The sequence below is a fragment of the Oncorhynchus mykiss genome, chromosome 3, assembly GCF_013265735.2.
Source record: "Oncorhynchus mykiss isolate Arlee chromosome 3, USDA_OmykA_1.1, whole genome shotgun sequence".
In the NCBI taxonomy this organism is placed as follows: domain Eukaryota; kingdom Metazoa; phylum Chordata; class Actinopteri; order Salmoniformes; family Salmonidae; genus Oncorhynchus; species Oncorhynchus mykiss.
In genome coordinates this window covers 65,305,687-65,326,145 of record NC_048567.1, presented here as the reverse complement: position 1 = coordinate 65,326,145, position 20,459 = coordinate 65,305,687, and the positions used below count along the sequence as shown (strand labels likewise).

The following is a 20,459-nucleotide window of genomic DNA, read 5'->3' as shown; positions in this document are numbered from 1 at the left end:
TGCTTTCACAGTATATGTTGTAATACCAATGTTATCAACCTCCAGCCACTGGGATGCGCTTCTCTGGACAACCAAGAGAGGGCGGGAGGTTACGTGGGTTTTGCGGTGGGTGACTGGATTTGCAGTGTAACTTTTGATAGCCATGTATCACAAGTAAATTGTATTCTAGTGAGGTGTAGAATCATACATTCCTAACTCACAATTGTATCTGTCAGGCCTATGTTCTCTTCAGCATTCCAAATAAACTATTTCTCACAGATGGGCTACCTTATTGTCAGAAATTGCCAACTTCCGTCACTAAAGACCAAAGGTCAGATGTAAAACTATGAAAGCAGAACAGATTTTTCCCGGATGGTAACATGCACCCCCAGACTGCATAGCCTATTTGAAGCTTGATGTTTTATAGGGGCGTGGCGTGCATCGGTCCAGGGTGATGACTTACTGAATTCACTCATGCATGGTCACACAATGTGACAGTCGCGATGGCTGGGAATGGGAGTGAGCTGCGCTTCGCGGAAACCCATCTTCAAGTTCAATTCGTCTCGAAAAACTAACTTTTCTTGCTCAAATTTGGCGGCGAATCCACGTGTGAAGTTTGTGAATGAATAACTTGGCCTGGCTGCGTTTAAAAGAGTTTGGTAAACTGGCAGAGGTGCCAGGACTTGGTGAAGAGGGGAGGGTACCAACTTCCCTGGGAGGTCTGTAGGCTATCCGACGCACTCAAAATATGGCACCAATGGCAGATGGATATTGCTTTCCATATTTAAATTGGGCATCTCCTGTCTAAGGTATGATTGAAATGAGGTGCGAGTATCTTTCCTGGCCCTCGTACTGATGTGATGCTGGTTACTGGTAACTCGTATCAATGGACATTTTATTTAATGAACATTTAAATGTTGAGTATTTAATTATTAGAAATTACAGTAGTAACCTATTATAATCGGTCAAACAATACGATAACAAAGGTATATGGGAGCTAAAAAATAAACCCAGTGGACACAAAGCCTATCTGGCACCCTCTGTATTGTCGATTTGTGAGGCAGCACACTTTGTAGGTTACTGTTGGCTACCTGAACTTGATCGAGTTAATTATTATGACTTATTTAATGGTCTTCAAAACCTTCATAAATCATCTGATATTCAACCTATTCGATTTGTATAATATGAGGGGATATTTTCTGGACTGATACACGTGATTAAACAAAACAAATGTTGAGACAAAGAACATACAACATTCCAACCTTATCAGATAGGCTATTCTAATACTGTAGTCCTTATAATAGCAGTAATAATGATAATACAAATTATAATATAAATAAACATTAAACAAATAACTTTTAAAGCATTTCGATTTTTGTATATGTATTTTTTGCTGTTTCATACGGTCATGTATTTATCCAATCTTTAGGTGCGCGTTTCTTTTCGATCAAAGTATTTCTCTTGATTAGCATTTACAATTCTGATGAGACAAGCATTCATTTGGGGTATGTCACGTTTAATATGTTTATAATGTTAACACGTTTAATATATATTTCATATGTATTTGCCGTGAAGAAAAAAAAGAATCCCACATTATCTTCATCAGGATACAAACTATGCGGTGGGATGTTGATATGGAGAGAGAAATAGGTTGAAACATCTCTCAACTCTTGAGATTAACATTTCTTTGCATATCAATTCTGTGTCAAAATGCCTTGTTTTTCCAATCTAATTAATATCTTAATTTATGACGCCAATTAATATTTATGAATCAGGGCATGGTCATTTTCACTTCAATAAGAGTTTTAAAAACTAACAGTAAACCAAAAAAATACCTATCACGTGTGTCAGTCTGCTTAAAGATAAGGGAATAAACTTTTGATGTAAATAAACCAATTAACATATTCATCCATTAATTTATATATTTTTTCTTTACAGGTGTCATATTTATTCTGAACCCTTGTCGATGGATTTATTACCCTCAATACAAGAACATTTGAGTAAGTTCCAACCATTTTATGTTTCTGCTTGTGTTTTGCTTTTGGTGTGAATAGTAGATTGATAGGCCTCTACTGGCAAGTTCATGTGCACAAAGCTAACCAAGCACTATACATAGATAACAAATAAAATACTATTTTATTTGTCACATGCGCGGAATACAACAGGTGTAGTAGACCTTACAGTGAAATGCTTACTTACAAGCCCTTAACCAACAATGCAGTTTTAAGAAAATACCTACAAAAAAAAGTCTGAGTATTTGTCTTCATTCTCCTGTATTCAACAGTGTTTTTTGTGACTAGGGCTGGCAAATGTTGTGCAATGTCTTAGTTTCAAACGTATATTCAGAGGTTAGTTAAAATCATTCTCATAGCTTGTTTTTGAGGATCACACATGGGGAAAGTGTAATCTGATTATTCCGTTTGGTTTTAACTTATGCAGTATGACAGTATACATTGTTAAATAGTTAATAGCTTAGTCAATATATGTAATTATGAATTTGGTGTCTTTGCATTTATTGGCTGCAATTTCTTATATAATTGACCATTAAATTGCCATTAAAATAGCACACATTTTTTTTACAAGTGTGTTACAGATGTATTAGATTTAGCTAATGAATTATTAGCATGTTAAAAGAGGCCTATAGCTGTCCCTGTTCTCAATGAAAATGTAATTCTGTACATCACAGGATATAAAGGCCTATTAGATGTTGAAGATTGTATGTTATATCGTTGGACTTGACACCTAAGGCTCTGTTGGATCTGTAACAGTGGGAGTCGTGTGTGTCAGGGCCAACACACCGCAGTCCAACCTCTGCTCACTGCTGTTTTTGACCATTATAATGTTGATCTCAGCAAATGCCTGCTGGGTAGTGGAGCGAGCAGGTGAGAGACAGAGAAAGAGAGAGCGTGTGTGTATGTGTGACAGTGACGAGAGAAAGTTTTAGAGAGAGAACAGGAGAGTGAAAGAGTGTTAGCATAAATGTCAGGTTCATAGTTAATGCTAAATAGAGAAATAGGGGGCTTCACAAAATTCTGTGGCATTACAGAACATTTCTATACCGTTCACTTGCTTTGACCGATTGTTCGATTAAAATAATTGATTTAGCAGTTAACGCAATGACTTCTTCAAGGCCATTTTATGGAATTCATTTTAATAAGCGCTTAATGTGTTGTGCCGATGTGAAGTGTGATTAACCCTTTGTATGTTTGTGGGTGACGCGACCATTGCTTGCTCTCTCTAGGTTTGTAGTGTTTCTCTGTCCTTTATCCCCCTGCAGTTTATGCTGGATTATTCATGCTTTATGTTACATGGTATCACTTTAACAGGTAACTGACAATCTCTTTCCCCCCTCTCTGTCTTTTCATCCCGTATTCCTTCTCTCCTCCCTCTGTTCACTCCAGACTGTACTTTCTCCCTAGGGTATAAATCTTGAAGCATGGGTGACTGGAGCTTTCTGGGGCGTCTGTTGGAGAATGCACAGGAACACTCAACAGTAATCGGCAAGGTCTGGCTGACTGTCCTCTTCATCTTTAGGATTCTGGTGCTGGGAGCGGCAGCCGAGGACGTGTGGGGCGACGAGCAGTCTGACTTCACCTGCAACACACAGCAGCCTGGGTGTGAGAACGTCTGCTATGATGAGGCTTTCCCCATCTCGCACATCCGCTTCTGGGTGTTGCAGATCATCTTTGTGTCCACGCCCACCCTCATCTACCTGGGTCACGTACTGCACATCGTCCGCATGGAGGAGAAGCGGAAAGAGAAGGAGGAGGAGCTGCGAAAGGCCAACAGACTCCAGGAGGAAAAGGAACTCCTTTACAATGAAGGAGGGGATGCAGGGGGAGGGGGAGGTGGTAAAAAAGAGAAGCCACCTATCAGGGATGAGCATGGCAAGATCCGCATTAGGGGTGCCCTGCTGCGCACCTATGTGTTCAACATCATATTCAAGACCCTTTTTGAAGTGGGGTTCATTTTAGGTCAGTATTTACTCTATGGCTTCCAGCTGAGGCCGCTATACAAGTGTGCACGGTGGCCCTGCCCCAACACTGTGGACTGCTTCATATCTAGGCCCACTGAAAAGACCATTTTCATCATATTTATGCTTGTGGTGGCTTGCGTGTCTCTTTTGCTGAATTTGTTAGAGATCTATCACCTTGGGTGGAAGAAAGTTAAACAGGGAATGGCCACCCCTGATCATGTGCTGTTGCCCCGCTCTGATGGTGTGGGGCCGGAGTCCATAACTTCTGCCCCCAGAACTGCCCTTCCCAACCTCAGCTACCCACCGACGTACACGGACGTGACAGCTGGGAGTGGTGCGTTCCTGCGGCCCAAGGTAGAGGCCTCCCCGGCAGAGTTCAAGATGGACCCCCTGCAGGAGGGGCCCTCGTCCTCCTACTACATGAGCAGCAACAACAACCAAAGGCTGACCACGCAGCAGAACTGGGCCAACCTGGTCACCGAGCAGCAGACTCGGGAGATGAAGGCCACATCCCCCTCCTCCTCCCCTTCCTCCGCCCCCTCCTCTGATAGTAAGCAGCAGCCTTGTAATGCTGCTCCCCCCACCACCAGCCCCAGCTCCAGCTCCAGTGGGGGCAGTTTGAGTGGGGGGAATGTTGATCAGGAGGAAGGCCACGTCACCACCACAGTGGAAATGCATGAGCCCCCCGTCATGGTCACAGACCCTCGCCGGCTCAGCAGGGCCAGCAAGAGCAGCAGCATCAGAGCCAGGCCCAACGACTTGGCAGTATAGTCAGTCCCCCTAAATACACCTCCAACCTTCCAAAGCCCTCCCAACCACCCCAATTATTTTTCTATAAAAAAAATGATTTACAAAAATAAATAATAATAATTGGAGGCAATGTGAGGCAAGGGTCTGGAGTTGTTGCCAAATATATATATTAACAGCAGTTAATATCAGTGCAATTGGTGAGTTGTAGCATATGCATTATGATACAAAAAAATGTGCAGTGTGATTGTGCAATGTGCGTTAAAATGGTCTCACAGGCCAAAGGCTTCAATATACATCAGGGGACTTTAGGGTTCTCATTCCACTTTAAAATGGCCAAGTAACTTTTTTGTTTGAATTCGGTTTCAATGGCCTAGTATGTGTCAATGTGCTCTTGTCAACAGTGGTTGTTGTTGTTGTGTTTATTTGATGAACATAAAAGCCTATTTATTCCAATTAGGAATGATACTGTACATTCATCAAGTCGTTGAGTTCGATTGGCAAATTGCTGAGAACCAATTTCGAATAAAACTGTAATGTGGAACAAGTACAGGGTGTTTTGAGACTAGTTGTTTGTTTAGTATATTTTCTCTTTTGCTGTTATTCAAGTTGAACCTTTCTTAAAGATCCAAGGCAGCCGTTTTTATCTCAATATCACATTATTTCTGGATAACAACCTGTGATTTTTTTTCGATTAAAACGGTGAAGAAGAAAAAAGAGCTTCTTAGCAAAGAGCAAATCCTCCAAGCAAGAATGTTCTTAGGACTGTCTGGGAGGGGTCTGAGTGGGGAGGGGAAAACTGAACACTAGCTGTTATTGGCAGAGAGATTTGCAACGCTCTATCTTATTGGTCTCTTAACTATATCATCAGGCAGGTAAAAACTCCCTCCCACCAAAACAGGCAGAAACTTCAGGCAGTCTTTTCAAACAGCTCAACACTAAAGGGCATTATGATCATGTTCACAACTTCACTGTATTATTCCAACCTCATAGTGTGGAAATCACATTTTTAATAGCACTAGGCTTTTAAAATACTTTTTTTTAAACAATTGTTTTGGCGTATCATAGAAAGTCCATTGCAAGACAAACTAAATCTTGCAATGCAAACTAACTAAATGCAAACTAAATCTAGCAGGTATGCTCTCATCCTTTCTTTAGGGTTTAGTATACTGTACAATGTCAGCAATGACACAGATATGGGGATAATAACATTTGCTTGTTCATTATATAACTTTTATCTTGTACTTTATAACACTGCCTGAATTTCACAGTCTAAATTACTTTTAGAATATTCAGGAAATAGCTTAGCTATCAGTGTTTGGAAATAAATTTTTTGTATTATGTGTTTGAAGAGTAATGGTGGAATCTGTAAATGCAAAACTACAACTCACTGATTCACTAACAGGTCTACAGGTGCATTTCTTTGTCTTAGTTTTACCCAGGATCCACTTACTGAACACATAAGTTACACAAAAACTATAAGAAAATGATGGGTCAAAACTAGGAGTTGAATGTATTCTTGTAGTCCACAGCTGTTATTACTGTAAGTTCCATAGTTCCAGACCCTGCTCCTACATTTCATTCTCAAATGCAGAAATTAAGCAAATTAATGTACATTTTTTTTGCCTGAAATTAGAAAGCATATGGACATATGCACAATGAAAAGTTGACATCCAATTATCAAGAGGTTGAAAACAAAATAAACCCAAATGTTTTAAATTAAGAGGGTAAATAAACCAATTACAGGATATTTAAGTATCACACATCTTGCAAATGTGAAGAAACTAGATTAACAACACCATCTAAAAACGGACATGTTGAAGATTTCCAAATAGTTTTCCCAGATGTTTAGTTCAATCAAAAGTAACAAAGCTTTTTGATTTGACTGGAAAGATTTGTTTATATATACAGTACCAGTCAAAAGTTTGGACACACCCACTCATTCCAGGGTTTTTCTTTATTTGTACTATTTTCTATATTATAGAATAACAGTGATGACATCAAAACTATGAAATGACACACATGGAATCATGTAGTAACCAAAAAAGTGTTAAACGAATCAAAATATATTTTATATTTGAGATTCTTCAAAGTAGCCACCCTTTGCCTTGATGACAGCTTTGCACACTCTTGGCATTCTCTCAACCTGCTTCAATTTTCAGGTAACCTTGTTAAAAAGTTAATTTGTGGAATTTCTTTCCTTCTTAAAGCGTTTGAGCCAATCAGTTGTGTTGTGACAAGGTAGGGTTGGTATACAGAATATAGCCCTATTTGGTAAAAGACCAAGTCCTTATTATGGCAAGAACAGCTAAAATAAGCAAAGAGAAACGACAGTCAGTCAATCTGAAAAATGTCAAGAACTTTGAATGTTTCTTCAAGTGCAGTCGCAAAAACAATCTAGCGCTATAATGAAACTGGCTCTCATGAGGACCGCTACAGGAAAGGAAGACCCAGAGTTACCTCTGCTGCAAAGGATAGTGTTACCAGCCTCAGAAATTGGCAATTAACTGCACCTCAGATTGCAGCCCAAATAAATGCTTCACAGAGTTCAAGTAACAGACACATCTCAACATCAACTGTTCAGAGACTTTGTGAATCAGGCCTTCATGGTCAAATTGCTGCAAAGAAACCAATACTAAAGGACACCAATAATAATAAGAGACTTGCTTGGGCCAAGAAACATGATCAATGGACATTAGACCAGTGGAAATCTGTCCTTTGGTCTGATGAGTCCAAAGTTTAGATTTTTGGTTCCAACCGCCGTGTCTTTGTGAGACGCAGGAGGAGATGATCTCCGCATCTGTGGTTCCCCCTGTGAAGCATGGAGGAGGATGAGGTGTGATGGTGTGGGGGTGCTTTGCTGGTGACACTGTCATTGATTTATTTAGAATTCAAGGCACACTTAAGCAGCATGTCTACCACAGCATTCTGAAGCGATACGCCATGCCATCTGGTTTGCGCTTAGTGGGACTATCATTTGTTTTTCAACAGGACAATGACCCAACACACCTCCAGGTTGTGTAAGGTCTAATTGACCAAGAAGGAGATTGATGGAGTGCTGCATCAGATGAGCTGACCTCCACAATGACCAGCTCTCAACCAAATTGAGATGGTTTGGGATGAGTTGGACTGCAGAGTGAAGGAAAAGCAGCCAACAAGTGCTTCAAGACGGTTGGAAAAGCATTCCAGAGAGAACGCCAAGAGTGTACAAAGCTGTCATCAAGGCAAAGGGTGGCTACTTTGAAAAATATAAAATATATTTTGATTTGTTTAACACTTTTTTGGTTACATGATTTCATATGTGTTATTTCATAGTTTTGATGTCTTCACTATTATTCTACAATGTAGAAAATAGTAAAAATAAAGAAAAACCCTTGAATGAGTAGGTGTGTCCAAACTTTTGACTGGTACTGTGTGTGTGTGTATATATATATATATATAGATATATATATATACACACACAATATCACGTTTTAATCATTGCATCTTCATGTTGAGGGTAACTCACTCTCATACATCACGTGATACTTTATTGTTTTTTCTTAAAAGGGTTGTTCTTTTTTTTTTAACATAATTTAATTATAATGGAATCTAATTTCTTAACTGTAGTCAGTTTATGACAACCAAAACAGTTATTTGATACAAAACACACAAAGGCAATGATGTTGCAAGTGTCATAATGCCAGGATGAAAAGTGAATTCCCATTTAATTTTTTTGTGTTTCAGTTAACATCTTGATAGAACCTCAACCATTTCTACTACTCCTGTTGTAAGCAATGGCATGCACAGTCTTCCGTCTAGTTAGTATAAATGTAATATTTCACTCTGTAGATTACCTGAACCATCTTGAATAACTGAAAAACTATGCAAGTCAATGCACGACATGAACGCTCACTTAAAATAGGCCTTTTCTTAAATGACTTAGGCTACCTGTGAAACATGATTGGTATGGTACAACACCTGTACCAAAATATATGTATTTCCTACATATTTCTTATACCTTCAAATGACCATAATATATAACCTTAATAGTTTATAGTTAGAGAAGGATCTGAAATAAACACAATAACAAACAATGCAAATTAAAAACCATAATTACAACTGTAGTGAGACTACCAGAGGAGACTATGTAATGTTTTGCTTATAACAGTGTTTTACTCTTATTGGAACAATCCATTTTCCCCCAATGTATGTTACCTTTTCATTGAAACCATTTCAATGTACCAAACCACAAACAAATCAGTGTTATTGCATTTTGGTTCTTAAAGTTTACATTTTAGTAAAAAGATCAAAGATTTGCACATTAAGACAAAACATGCTGTTCTATGAATCATATATCTATCTATAGGAGAGAGAAGTAAAGACACCGGACTGCCAATGTTTAGAATCCTTAAAAGAAAATGTCTTAACCGTTAAACACAGCGGCTCTTTGCGTTAAAGACATTATTTCAAAAATGACATCAAATGTGAATAGAGGATACATCTATAAGTTAACTCATGGTCTGAGATGATTGCAGAAAGTTTGGGTTTTCAAATATAGAAAAAAAGTGGGCTGTGAGTATTTTCTGTGTGCTCACTCAGTGCTTTCACTGTGTTTTCTTCTCACAACATTCATGTGGCTCTGTAGTTAGCTTGTAATACAATGTCACACTAACGTTGAGAGAATGTCAGCTGGGTAGCTGGCCCTTCCTCTCTTCTACACACATCAATGTGTGTATTGTTTTGAGTTGCCCGCAAGCCCCTCATCCAATAGGATAACATACAGTAGTTTTCTTCAAACTCTTGATGTGTGTCATGCAGAGCGTGATTTCTCTGGCCAGTCAGGGAGTAGGAACCATCTCCTGTATGCTCAGAACAGCAGCCTGTTTCAATTCTGTCTTAAGAGAAGTGCCTTGTGTATGACATTTTGTAAGAACAAGTTGATGTAAATGTTAATTTACCTCAAACGTTTACAAAACTGTTATTAAATAAACTTTTTGTACCATATTTCTGGAGTATGTGGTGGTCAATAAAATTGAGCCAGTATGTGGACCTTCTGTACTTGAGTATACATTTGCAACACACACACACACACACACACACACACACACACACACACACACACACACACACACACACACACACACACACACACACACACACACACGTGTACCTCCATGAGTACACTACACGACCACAAGTATGTGGATACCTGCTCGTCAAACATCTCATTCCGAAATCATGGGCATTAATATGGAGTTGGTCCCCACTTTGGTGCTATAACAGCCTCACTTACTAGTGAGGTTGGCCACTGATGTTGGGCGATTAGGCTGGCTCGCAGTCAGCGTTCCAATTCATCCCAAAGGTGTTCAGTGAAGTTCTTCCACACCGATCTTGACAAACCATTTCTGTATGGACCTCGCTTTGTGCACAGGGGCATTGTCATTCTGAAACAAGAACTTCCCAAAACTGTTGCCACAAAGTTGGAAGTACAAAATCATCTAGAATGTATGCTGTAGCCTAGCCCGAACCATGAAAAACAGCCCGACTGTTATTCCTCATCCACCAAACTTTACAGTTGGCATTATGCATTCGGGCAGGTAGCGTTCTCCTGGCGTCTGCCAATCCCAGATTCGTCCGTCGGACTCCCAGATGGTGAAGCGTGATTCATCACTCCAGAGAACACATTTCCAATGCTTCAGAGTCCAATGGTGGTGAGCTTTACACCACTCCAGCCAACACTTGGCATTGCGCATGGTGATCATAGGCATGTGTGCGGCTGCTCGGCCATGGAAACCCATTTCATGAAACTCCCAACTAACTGTTCTTGTGCTGACGTTGCTTCCAGAGGCAGTTTGGAACTCGGTAGCGAGTGTTGCAACTGAGGACAGGTGATTTTTACATGCTACAGGCTTCAGCATTCTGCGGTCCCGTTTTGTGGCCTACCACTTCACGGTTGAGCCGATGTTGCTCCTAGACGTTTCCACTTCACAATAACAGCACTTACAGTTGACCGGGGAAGCTCTATTCTAGCAGGACAAAAAATGACTTTTGTATATATAGTGTATATCATATCTTGGGGATGCTGGGGTGGATTTTGTACAAGAACACACGTTCATTGACCTACACAACCCTTAAACTTATCGCTCCCTCTCTTCACATTCCAAGAGGGGATGTGAGAATGTGATAGTGAGCTGGAAGGGAGGGGTGACACATCCCTCCCCACAGTGCTGACTACCCTGCGTACACACATCCACGCGTATAACTAAAGTTAGACCAGCGTGTCAGTCTCACACGTTGGAGACAAACATTTATCACAAACCCATTTAGCACTGCCACACAGACCCAGCAACAATTTACAACACCCTGCTGTACAAGATGCCAGTGAGCCAATTTCCAAACATTAAACATCCAGGAAAGTTAATATGAGTTTGGCATAGAGGTGGCATATAACAAGCAGGATAAAATCTGAGTCAATCAACAGGATTATAGTAAACTGCAACCTAAGAAAACAGGGAAATTGAGACACTTTCTCAGGGTCTACGTCAAGGTAGCCAGCTAGCTTATGAATAAGAATAGAAACATCCATGTGGGAACCCCATAAGTGTCAAAAATATCTATATTGGGCACTCACAGGAGTCAGTGTGTGATTTGTAATCTTCCTAAAAGAACAATGACCAGGCTGAGGGGTCTAGTGTACTAGAAGGGCTTAGAGTAGCACCTGGATCAGGAGCACCGGACACATGAGAATGAGGAAGGAATGACCCTTCACGCTGTTCCTGGAACTCAGGGGTACAAATTACATGGACACCTGTTTTGTACTTGTGGACATGTTTGAGAGTTGAGAAGAACAGTGGCTAGCAGCAGATGGGAAATTTAGGGAGATTGACAATGGAAAAAGAAATGTGAGTAGGTCCCGTAGAAGGAGGAGAGTGATGGGGAATATTGAGTGCATAGATCAGGGCCGACCAGACAGGCAGAGAGACAGGAGATAGGTGCAGGGTTACAGGGCCCAGTGGCAAGGACTGTTGGTAGATTGCTGGTGGGTTGGCAGGGGGATGCAGTGTGAAGGCTGCTCTGCATACAGCCATGCAGGGCCGGATTACTGGACAGGGATGCAGGGCCCCCCTGGAGGTCGGGGGCCCCCCAGATAGCAGATGAACATGTCATAAGCAGCGGCAAAATGTGTAGAATTCCAGGAAATTAGCTTTAAAACTGCAACATTTTCTTTCATCCTCATGGCAAAATGTGAAGAATATCATGAGATGAGCTGTATTTTAAGGGGGACCTGGAGGTATTTGCCCCGGGGTCCCAACTGCAGTTGTCCAGCCCTGTAGCCAGGGCCAAGGGCCTAAAACAGACAGCAGTTATTTATAGCCTTTAATCACCTAACAAATTCACACTGGCCCCAGAGTCCGAATACCTCAGTAAGCCAGTCAGTCAGTACACCCGTTGTTTATTTCACTAGTGCCCTGAATGTTTTTATTGGACCTAGTATAGCCTTCACACAGACATCATCTTCTAATACAAGGCCTCACAATTCAGTGACAGGGGGTGCGTGGGTATGCATGTGTGAGAATGAGTGATATACAGTGATGTTAATTAAACCTACAGAAAAGACATTGAAACATTTGGAACAGTGTGGCGGCTGTGGCCGAATAGTACATTCCATTTTTTATTCTGTCAAATCAGCAAGCTAATTGAAATTTGATTAAAGAATCGTATCCACATTGAAATAGAGTGAATTGAAAATGGAATTGACCCTAACCCTGGTATTGAGTACTTCATGTCCTGTGATTTTCCTACAGTGTGGCCAAACAGTGCATCCAATAGGGAGCCTGTGTTTTGACTGTCCATGAGAAGGAGGAGCTTGTCATGAGAAAGTGAGGTATGGGTCACGTTCCCCTGCTCAGACATTGCATGCATCAACCAATGGTTGCGTGCCACGTCATTGACTGTGACATCGACTGACAGATTGCTATAACATATGTGGTTAGTTTATATGTTAAATACTTATCTAGGCATTGTAAGATCTGCCAGGTGTCAGCAACGCCTGGGCAGAGGAACACACCCAAAGCTGACAGCACATCCCAGCAACAGGAATGTGGGGACACTGGGTTGAAAAGATGGAGGCTAGTCTCAACAGAGACACCTATAGGCAAAGCCAGGGCCCAGTTTTTCAAAAATGATCTATCTGGATTTTGCCTATCGGATAGGATTAAATGCATATAAATATAATGATTAGAACAGACAAATCAGTGAATGGGGACTTCCGTTCTCTTCATTCGATTACTATGGATTTAATCCTATCCAATAAGCGAAATCCGGATAGATAGCTTTAGAAAAACTCCCTGTTAGAGCGAGAGAGCTGTGTTTGTGTTTGTCAGAGGGTTACACCCACTGCTTCCAGATGTCCCCCAAATAAAGATAGGTCATTCTAAATGTAACTTATTCCACCCCCAACAACCCTTTGTTGAGAGCCAGACTTTAATGCCAGCTTCTCAAGGTTACAGGGCTTTGTGATGAAGGTGGACACTGTCCTGTCCATCAAAGATAATGAGAAGGACAAACTAAACCCTCCATAATTTACACAGGGAGCAAAGAAGGCTGAGAAATCAGCTACTGTCAGATACACCATTGAGTATTGACAATGAGAACCAAAAGCTCAACAAGATGTCATGTGTTTAAATGTAATACTTATCTTTCTCCCTGGGCTTTTAAAAATATTTCTTCACTGGGGTCTGAGCCATGTGTTGGGAGCACAAAACGTTAGAAATGCAGTTGTCATCCACCCCCCCCCCCCCCTCCTCCCACCCATGGTCTGGTGCAGGTGTACGCTCTGCACCCCCCTCCACTCTGTTGTTTTATAATTAAATGGCGACATTAGTTCATATCATGTGATTCGAAAAGAATTCATCACACATTAGAGGCCCTAATCACCACCTATAGTCTGCCCGTCGCCTGGGGCGCAGGGTTCACCACATGACCCTGCTGAGCGCAGCTCTTCCTTTGTGCCCCCTGAAAGAACCGGGGATTGAGCCCAAACAAAAAAAAAAAACACTAGGGTGAAAAATGTTTTTACACCTGATCCGCTCTCTCAGGGCTGGCTGTGAGAGCGCAGGGCCGTTTCAGCTTTAGATCAATGGGACAAGTTATTGGAGTCTGGCCAACTCTAACCGATAGAAAATAAAGAAAAAAGCTGACACTTCCCAACAACAAAAAAATGACAAAAAAAGACAAAACAAAAGAAAGAAATGAGAGATTTATCATACATTTTTCATAAATGCTCATGATGAAATTGTCTGTCTTTTTAAAACACCTTAAGTTTTATGCTTGACCTTTTAAAAGATATCTAGATACATTTTACACTGATAATGCTTAGGCCTACACTCTGGTGGGGTTACAGCGGTCTATGACATACTCTTGGGGTGGCTTTTAAGGTCTTACATCAGTCACACACACAGGGGAAACACTGCAGCATCTTTCAGACACCCTGTCGTGGGGCTCAGCATAGCAGTGCTCAGGTGTGGAATGATGGGTATTATTTTAACACAGCCTTTTGCTGTGATGTTAATAAATCAAGAGTTTAGGCACCATACGGGCCTCTATGCATGGGTCAATGACACATGTGTGCGCTCATGGCAATAGCGCCCCCCATTGGGAACATATATTCAATACCATTGTTCAGAATACTTTTCAAAACAATATGAACACTGAACAGGAATTAGAATAACATGTTTTAGAAATCTATGGACAATTCTGAGTCGACCCCAATCACTTTACATCTAACAATGGGTAATTTACTAGAATGTCATCCTCAAGATGATACTGTATGGCAAGACATTAACATTTCAATCCAGTGAGAAAATAGGAATGGAACACCAAGCTTTTCATGGAAAATCCTTACTGAACTTGAAACTTTTCATAACTTTACATCATCGTTTCCTGTCATGTGATCCCCCCGCCTCTTCTCCTGAGCAAGTCTCAATAGTCTAACATGGCTTCCATTAACTGGCTCCTCCTCAGGTGTTGCTTTTAGACTATTGAGATGCACCCCCAGAGTTGTCGACATGCAACACCCCTTTATGACTTCTGTCTGCCACCTAACAGAAATGGGCCTTCGTCAGTAGCCTGTGTTTGCCTGTCACCTTGGTACCCAGGAAACGAGTTGCCCCCACTACAGGTGAGGGCCCGTGTTAACGCCACAGACAGAGCCAGTGAGGTCTCACTCACATGGACACATCACACAGCTTCACAACCGTGCACATAAGATATATATATAAGCAATGTAAAACATCTAAGAAATTAAATTATTTATTTTTATCAATTTGGCAGATCAGCCCACACACTGAATTAACCTGGCATGAAGTTACACACACGTTCAGTACACACAGGCACATTCACATTAGGCTTTGGAGCCAGCCGGCTAGTCACAGAACCAATTGTGACTCCTTTCCTTGACAGGCTCCATCCAGACATTCTCCAGCCTTGAAGCGTAGTCCACAGACAGTACATGGAAGGCAAGGTAGGTGCCATTCAAAGAAAAATCTAAATCAAACAAAATCCTATTCAGAAGTCAACGTAAAAACGAGGTATTCGCTTGTAATTTATTGATAGAAAATAATACAAATAAAATGTAAAAGGGTAACAGTAATAAAAAACATAAATAAGTTAAGGAGATGCAGAGATTTCTAGTGTAATTTGGATGCCTGGAGATGGAGTAAATTTGGAAAACGTCACCAGGCATGTCTATAATGTGCTAATCCTGAAAGAGATCTGTCCACCCTAGTTACATCACAAACAGTTGCCATGTTAACAGAATATAACTCATTAGCTGGGAGTAATACAACACCCATTATCAAGTGCTACGTTTACAACTAAATAATCAACATCAAATAGCTTCAATGAGACAAAACAAAATACACTGGGATTAAAACAGACAAAATATGTAGTCTTTAGGCAGTATACCATCTCCTTCATACTTGTACCGGAAACTTGGTCATGTAGATGGGATACAGCTTTTGTCAAATTTGCTAACCCTAACCATTTTCATAACCTTAACCTAATTCTCCTAACCTGCTACGTTGATTCTCCTAACCGGCGGCGTAATTTCCCTTAAACCTGCTACGAAAAGTAAATTTGATAAAAGCTGTCTCCCCTCTAGACAAAACTCTGCAGATCTTCTGAAGCCCCAGACAATACCCCTGCAGCTACCCCTACCTCCACCCTCAGAACAAAGAAACGGGAAAGACAGAGACACAGGAGAGCTCCAGGCTGCAGCAGGTTTAATTAATCAACTAATTAATGCTCTTAACGGAGGAGAGAAAAATGGCACACGCATCACAATGGAACACGCATCCCATCCCGGCGTACAAAGAACAAACATACAATAGAACCAAGACCAATCAATCAACCGCAATAAATAAATGTCTTATCTTTAAAAGGCTTCTGGGGGTCAAAGCTGAGGAGGATTCAGTGGGATGGATTCTGGTGGATGTCTATCTGTCTCTTCCCATCCCCTACTTAACTTTCAGAAATATTTACACAGCATAGCAGCCCAATCTGGGCTTAGTAAGTAATGCTACATCACGTGAATGGACTTCCCCTACAGAAGGAAGAGCAGCAGTTCATGGGGAATTTGCTTTTCACACGACACACTCCCAATATCGCCCCTAGCTACTTGCAGACCGAGTCCCCTTCCTTGGCCCTTCAGGGAAACACTTTCCTCCGATCAGCTCTGGGCATGTGCAGCATAGAAATAGAATGAATAGAACGGGACTTGGAACCTCTAACCCTAACAATTTGACTGGTTAACACCACCAGCCCACCGATTAAGCCATTATTAACTTAAATGGGTACGCCCGTTCTATACATTCTATTTCTACGATGTGTAGTTCCTTCTCACCTGACATCCACTGTACACTCACAGCTGGCCTGAGATCGCTGAGTAATGGTGGAGTAATGGTGTAAAAGATAGAGAATGCAGCAACCCAGTTGTAATGTTGTTGAGGATGGGACTGGATGGAAGAAAAGAGGACCCTAATCCTCCTCTTCTCTGAGATGGAGAAGAAGAGTGGACTCTATTTCCCACCTCCCTCCTCCTCCTCTTCTAGATGGCGCTCTCTGTAGATGTCTTTGACCAGGAGGAGAGGTGTGAGGATGCTCTCCAGGACACTGCGGTCCAGAGGAGTAGAGGAGAACCACAGGGAGCTGTCACTGTCACTGCTGCAGCCCGATGCCTCTGGCTGCACATAGAACACATCCATACGCTGCCTCAACAACCCCGGGCTGCAGAGAGAGGAATGACCACATTAACCACAAACGAAATTATAGCTACGGAGCTACATTTGGGCCAATACATTTGTTGCAGAATGACGTTGATTGGGATGAAGCTTGTCCTAGAGGCAGAACTGAGCGATTTCCACTAGATGGGCCAGCTGCAAAGTCAAAATTGGCTATATTGTAAAAATTCATATAAACAAAAATGAGCTTTTTGGTCTTAATTTAAGTCTAAGTTAATTTAAGGTTAGGATTAGCAGTGTGGTTAAGGTTAGGTTTAAATTCAGATTTTATGACTTTGTGGCTGTACCAGTTAGTGACCACTCTGCAGACCTGCCTCCAGAACAAGATTCCTGACGAAAAACACTAACCTGCATATTTTCTGTGCAGTGGTCCCTGACATTCAACACATAAATGACCACAATGTAGTAAGGTAAATTGACCACTTGAGAAAGTCGAGGTCATAGAAGAGAAAAGGGACACACCACTTGGAACGGTAGAGCTCGTAGAGTCTGCCCTCGTGCTTCTTGACTGGACAGTGGCTGGAGCTTCCTGAGCCGTCATCTGGCTCGTAGGCCGGGTCACTGTCCTCTTTACGTTTCTTCTTCCTGGACCCTGTTTGTACTACTCACAGACACAAACAGACAGGGAGGATTAACAACATGACAGGAGGCCTGGCACAAAAATAGGCACATCTAAAGAAATGCTGATAAAAAGATGCACTTGACCACAACAGTGTGTGTGTGTAAGTGTGTCTTAGTGGTCAGACTCACAGGGGTGGTCCTGTGAGGAGATGGAGGGGACTCGGATGCAGACAGTGGTTTCCTGTGTGGCTGGGTCTGTGTGGTCTGGCCCGTAGACGTTACTAAAGGAAAGGCACAGATGCTGCTCCACGGTGCGCAGGCCAAAGTACTTGGTGTTGAGATAGACCAGGGAGCGCAGCAATGCTGCAGGACTCTGCTCCCCCAGCAGCTTACAGCTCCACAGGCACTGCTCCTCCACACAGCCCCACCGAGCGCCTGGGGGTATAGACAGACCGATAACTGTTAACAACAATGATCATAATACAGTCCCTCTGGACATAACATTAACACAAACACTGATCCACACAAAAGCTGTTACAAATGAATGTGGTTTTAGACTGATCATGTCTACAGTGTCCTCATATCATAAATATAGTGCAATCACTATTGTTTCAGAATGTGAACAGCAAAAATAGTTCTAATCATTGGACACTGCGGGTAGGTCTACTACGGAGTTGCAGTTAAAAACAAAAAGTTCCAGGTCTAAAACCTTACCGTAAAGAGCATAGATGGAGTGTGTGCTGAAGATAATTCAGTTGATAGACGTGAATTGAGCAGTGATAAAGTGTAAGTGTATTTATTTACCATCTGGCATCACGCTGGGCTGCCAGTCTTTGAGGACCTTGTTGAGCTCCTCTCCAAACGGCTCGAAACACGGGTCACTGAACAGTTCATCTTTCCTGCCTTTGGCCTGCAGATGCTACAGACAAACAAACAGAGAATAACTGGACTAGGGGAAAAATCTTGTGGAAAGCCAAACTTAGACCTGGTTACGAGATTGTGAAGAATATAGATGGTGTCCTCATATTATAAATAGTCAACACCATGTTTCAGGATGTGAACAGCAAAAGTTCTAATCATTGGACAAAAATATGAAAGGAGAGTAGTGAGAAATAGAGGTGTCTCTTCCAAATAAAGCAACGCTTGTCTGATGAGAATGAGAACCCGCATGCCACATCGCCATGGTTACACTGTAAATGCATCATTCAGAACCAAGGCCTCTTCCATCAATCATAACTGCAGCCCTATGAAACTGTGACATCATCAGCCAGTCAGACTGACTCCCAGTCCCAACCCTGCATCTCGTCACAAACACCTAGCGCTGCCGGTGGCTACAACAGCCCTCTCCTTTCATGACTGAAAGAGAGAGAGAGATATAGGGGGGCCTGGAGCCATTCTGATCCCTTGCAACTATTCCGTCAATGAATATGAATTAAGAGACAATATCTCTTTCATCATTACTCAATGCCTAGGTTTACCTCCACTGTATTCACATCCAACCATACCTTTGTCTGTACACTATAACTTGAATCTATTTTATCGCCATCAGAAACCTACTCCTTTTACTCTTTGTTCCGGACGTCCTAGACATCCAATTCTCATGGCTTTTAGCCGTACCCTTATCCTACTCCTCCTCTGTTCCTCTGGCGATGTAGTGGAGAGTCCAGGCTCTGCAGTGCCTAGCTCCACTCCTATTCCCCAGGTGCTCTCTTTTGATGACTTCTGTAACCGTAAAAGCCTTGGTTTCATGCATGTTAACATTAGAAGCCTCCTCCCTAAGTTAGTTTTATTCACTGCTTTAGCACACTCTGCCAACCCGGATGTCTTAGCCGTGTCTGAATCCTGAATCACTCTTGACCCAAACTGCTACAGACCTATATCTATCCTACCCTGCCTTTCTAAGGTCTTCAAAAGCCAAATTAACAAACAGATCACCAACCATTTCGAATCCCACCGTATCTTCTCTGCTATGCAAACTGGTTTCAGAGCTGGTCATGGGTGCACCTCAGCCACGCTCAAAGTTCTAAACGATATCTTAACCGCCATCGATAAGAAACAATACTGTGCAGCCATATTCACTGACCTGGCCAAGGCATTCGACTCTGTCAATCACCACATCCTCATCGGCAGACTCAACAGCCTTGGTTTCTCAAATAATTGCCTCGCCTGGTTCACCAACTACTTATCAGTCAGAGCTCAGTGTGTCAAATTGGAGGGCCTGTTGTCCGGGTCTCTGGCAGTCTCTATGGGGGTGCCACAGGGTTCAATTCTTGGGCCGACTCTCTTCTCTGTATATATCAATGATGTCGCACTTGCTGCTGGTGAGTCTCTGATCCACCTCTACGCAGACGACACCATTCTGTATACTTCTGACCCTTCTTTGGACACTGTGTTAACAACCCTCCAGACGAGCTTCAATGCCATTCAACTCTCCTTCCGTGGCCTCCAACTGCTCTTAAATACAAGTAAAACTAAATGCATGCTCATCAACCGATCGTTGCCTGCACCTGCCCGCCCGTCTAGCATCACTACTCTGGACGGTTCTGGTTAGACTGTAAACTCTCCTTCCAGACTCACATAAAACATCTCCAATCCAAAGTTAAATCTAGAATTGGCTTCCTATTTCGCAATCAAGCATCCTTCACTCATGCTGCCAAACATACCCTCGTAAAACTGACCATCTTACCGATCCTCGACTTTGGCGATGTCATTTACAAAATAGCCTTCAACACCCTACTCAACAAATTGGGATGTAGTCTATCACAGTGCCATCCGTTTTGTCACCAAAGCCCCATATACTACCCACCACTGCGACCTGTACGCTCTCGTTGGCTGGCCCTAGCTTCATACTCGTCGCCAAACCCACTGGCTCCAGGTCATCTACAAGATTCTGCTAGCTAAAGTCCCGCCTTATC

At 42.1% G+C, this 20,459-nt stretch overlaps 2 protein-coding genes across 2 annotated transcripts in view; one reads left to right on the top strand and one right to left on the bottom strand.

Annotated features, from left to right (window-relative positions):
• Positions 1–131: 131 nt before the first annotated feature.
• LOC110520402 (gap junction alpha-3 protein) lies at positions 132–5,252 on the top strand. The gene is made up of 3 exons (XM_021597696.2): positions 132–788; positions 1,918–1,979; positions 3,381–5,252. Exon 3 carries the CDS (start codon positions 3,416–3,418, stop codon positions 4,724–4,726), a length of 1,311 nt encoding a protein of 436 aa, XP_021453371.1. The 5' UTR covers positions 132–788; positions 1,918–1,979; positions 3,381–3,415; the 3' UTR covers positions 4,727–5,252.
• A 9,727-nt stretch (positions 5,253–14,979) lies between these two features.
• zmym2 (zinc finger, MYM-type 2) overlaps positions 14,980–20,459 on the bottom strand; it is a 50,967-nt gene continuing 45,487 nt past the window's right edge. Inside the window, exons 20-23 of the mRNA XM_036974930.1 lie at positions 18,349–18,463; positions 17,734–17,979; positions 17,446–17,584; positions 14,980–16,969 (exon numbers count right to left, since the gene is read on the bottom strand). Of these exons, the coding sequence (XP_036830825.1) occupies positions 16,762–16,969; positions 17,446–17,584; positions 17,734–17,979; positions 18,349–18,463 (708 nt within the window). The 3' untranslated portion in view covers positions 14,980–16,761. The remainder of the gene's footprint in view (positions 16,970–17,445; positions 17,585–17,733; positions 17,980–18,348; positions 18,464–20,459) is intronic.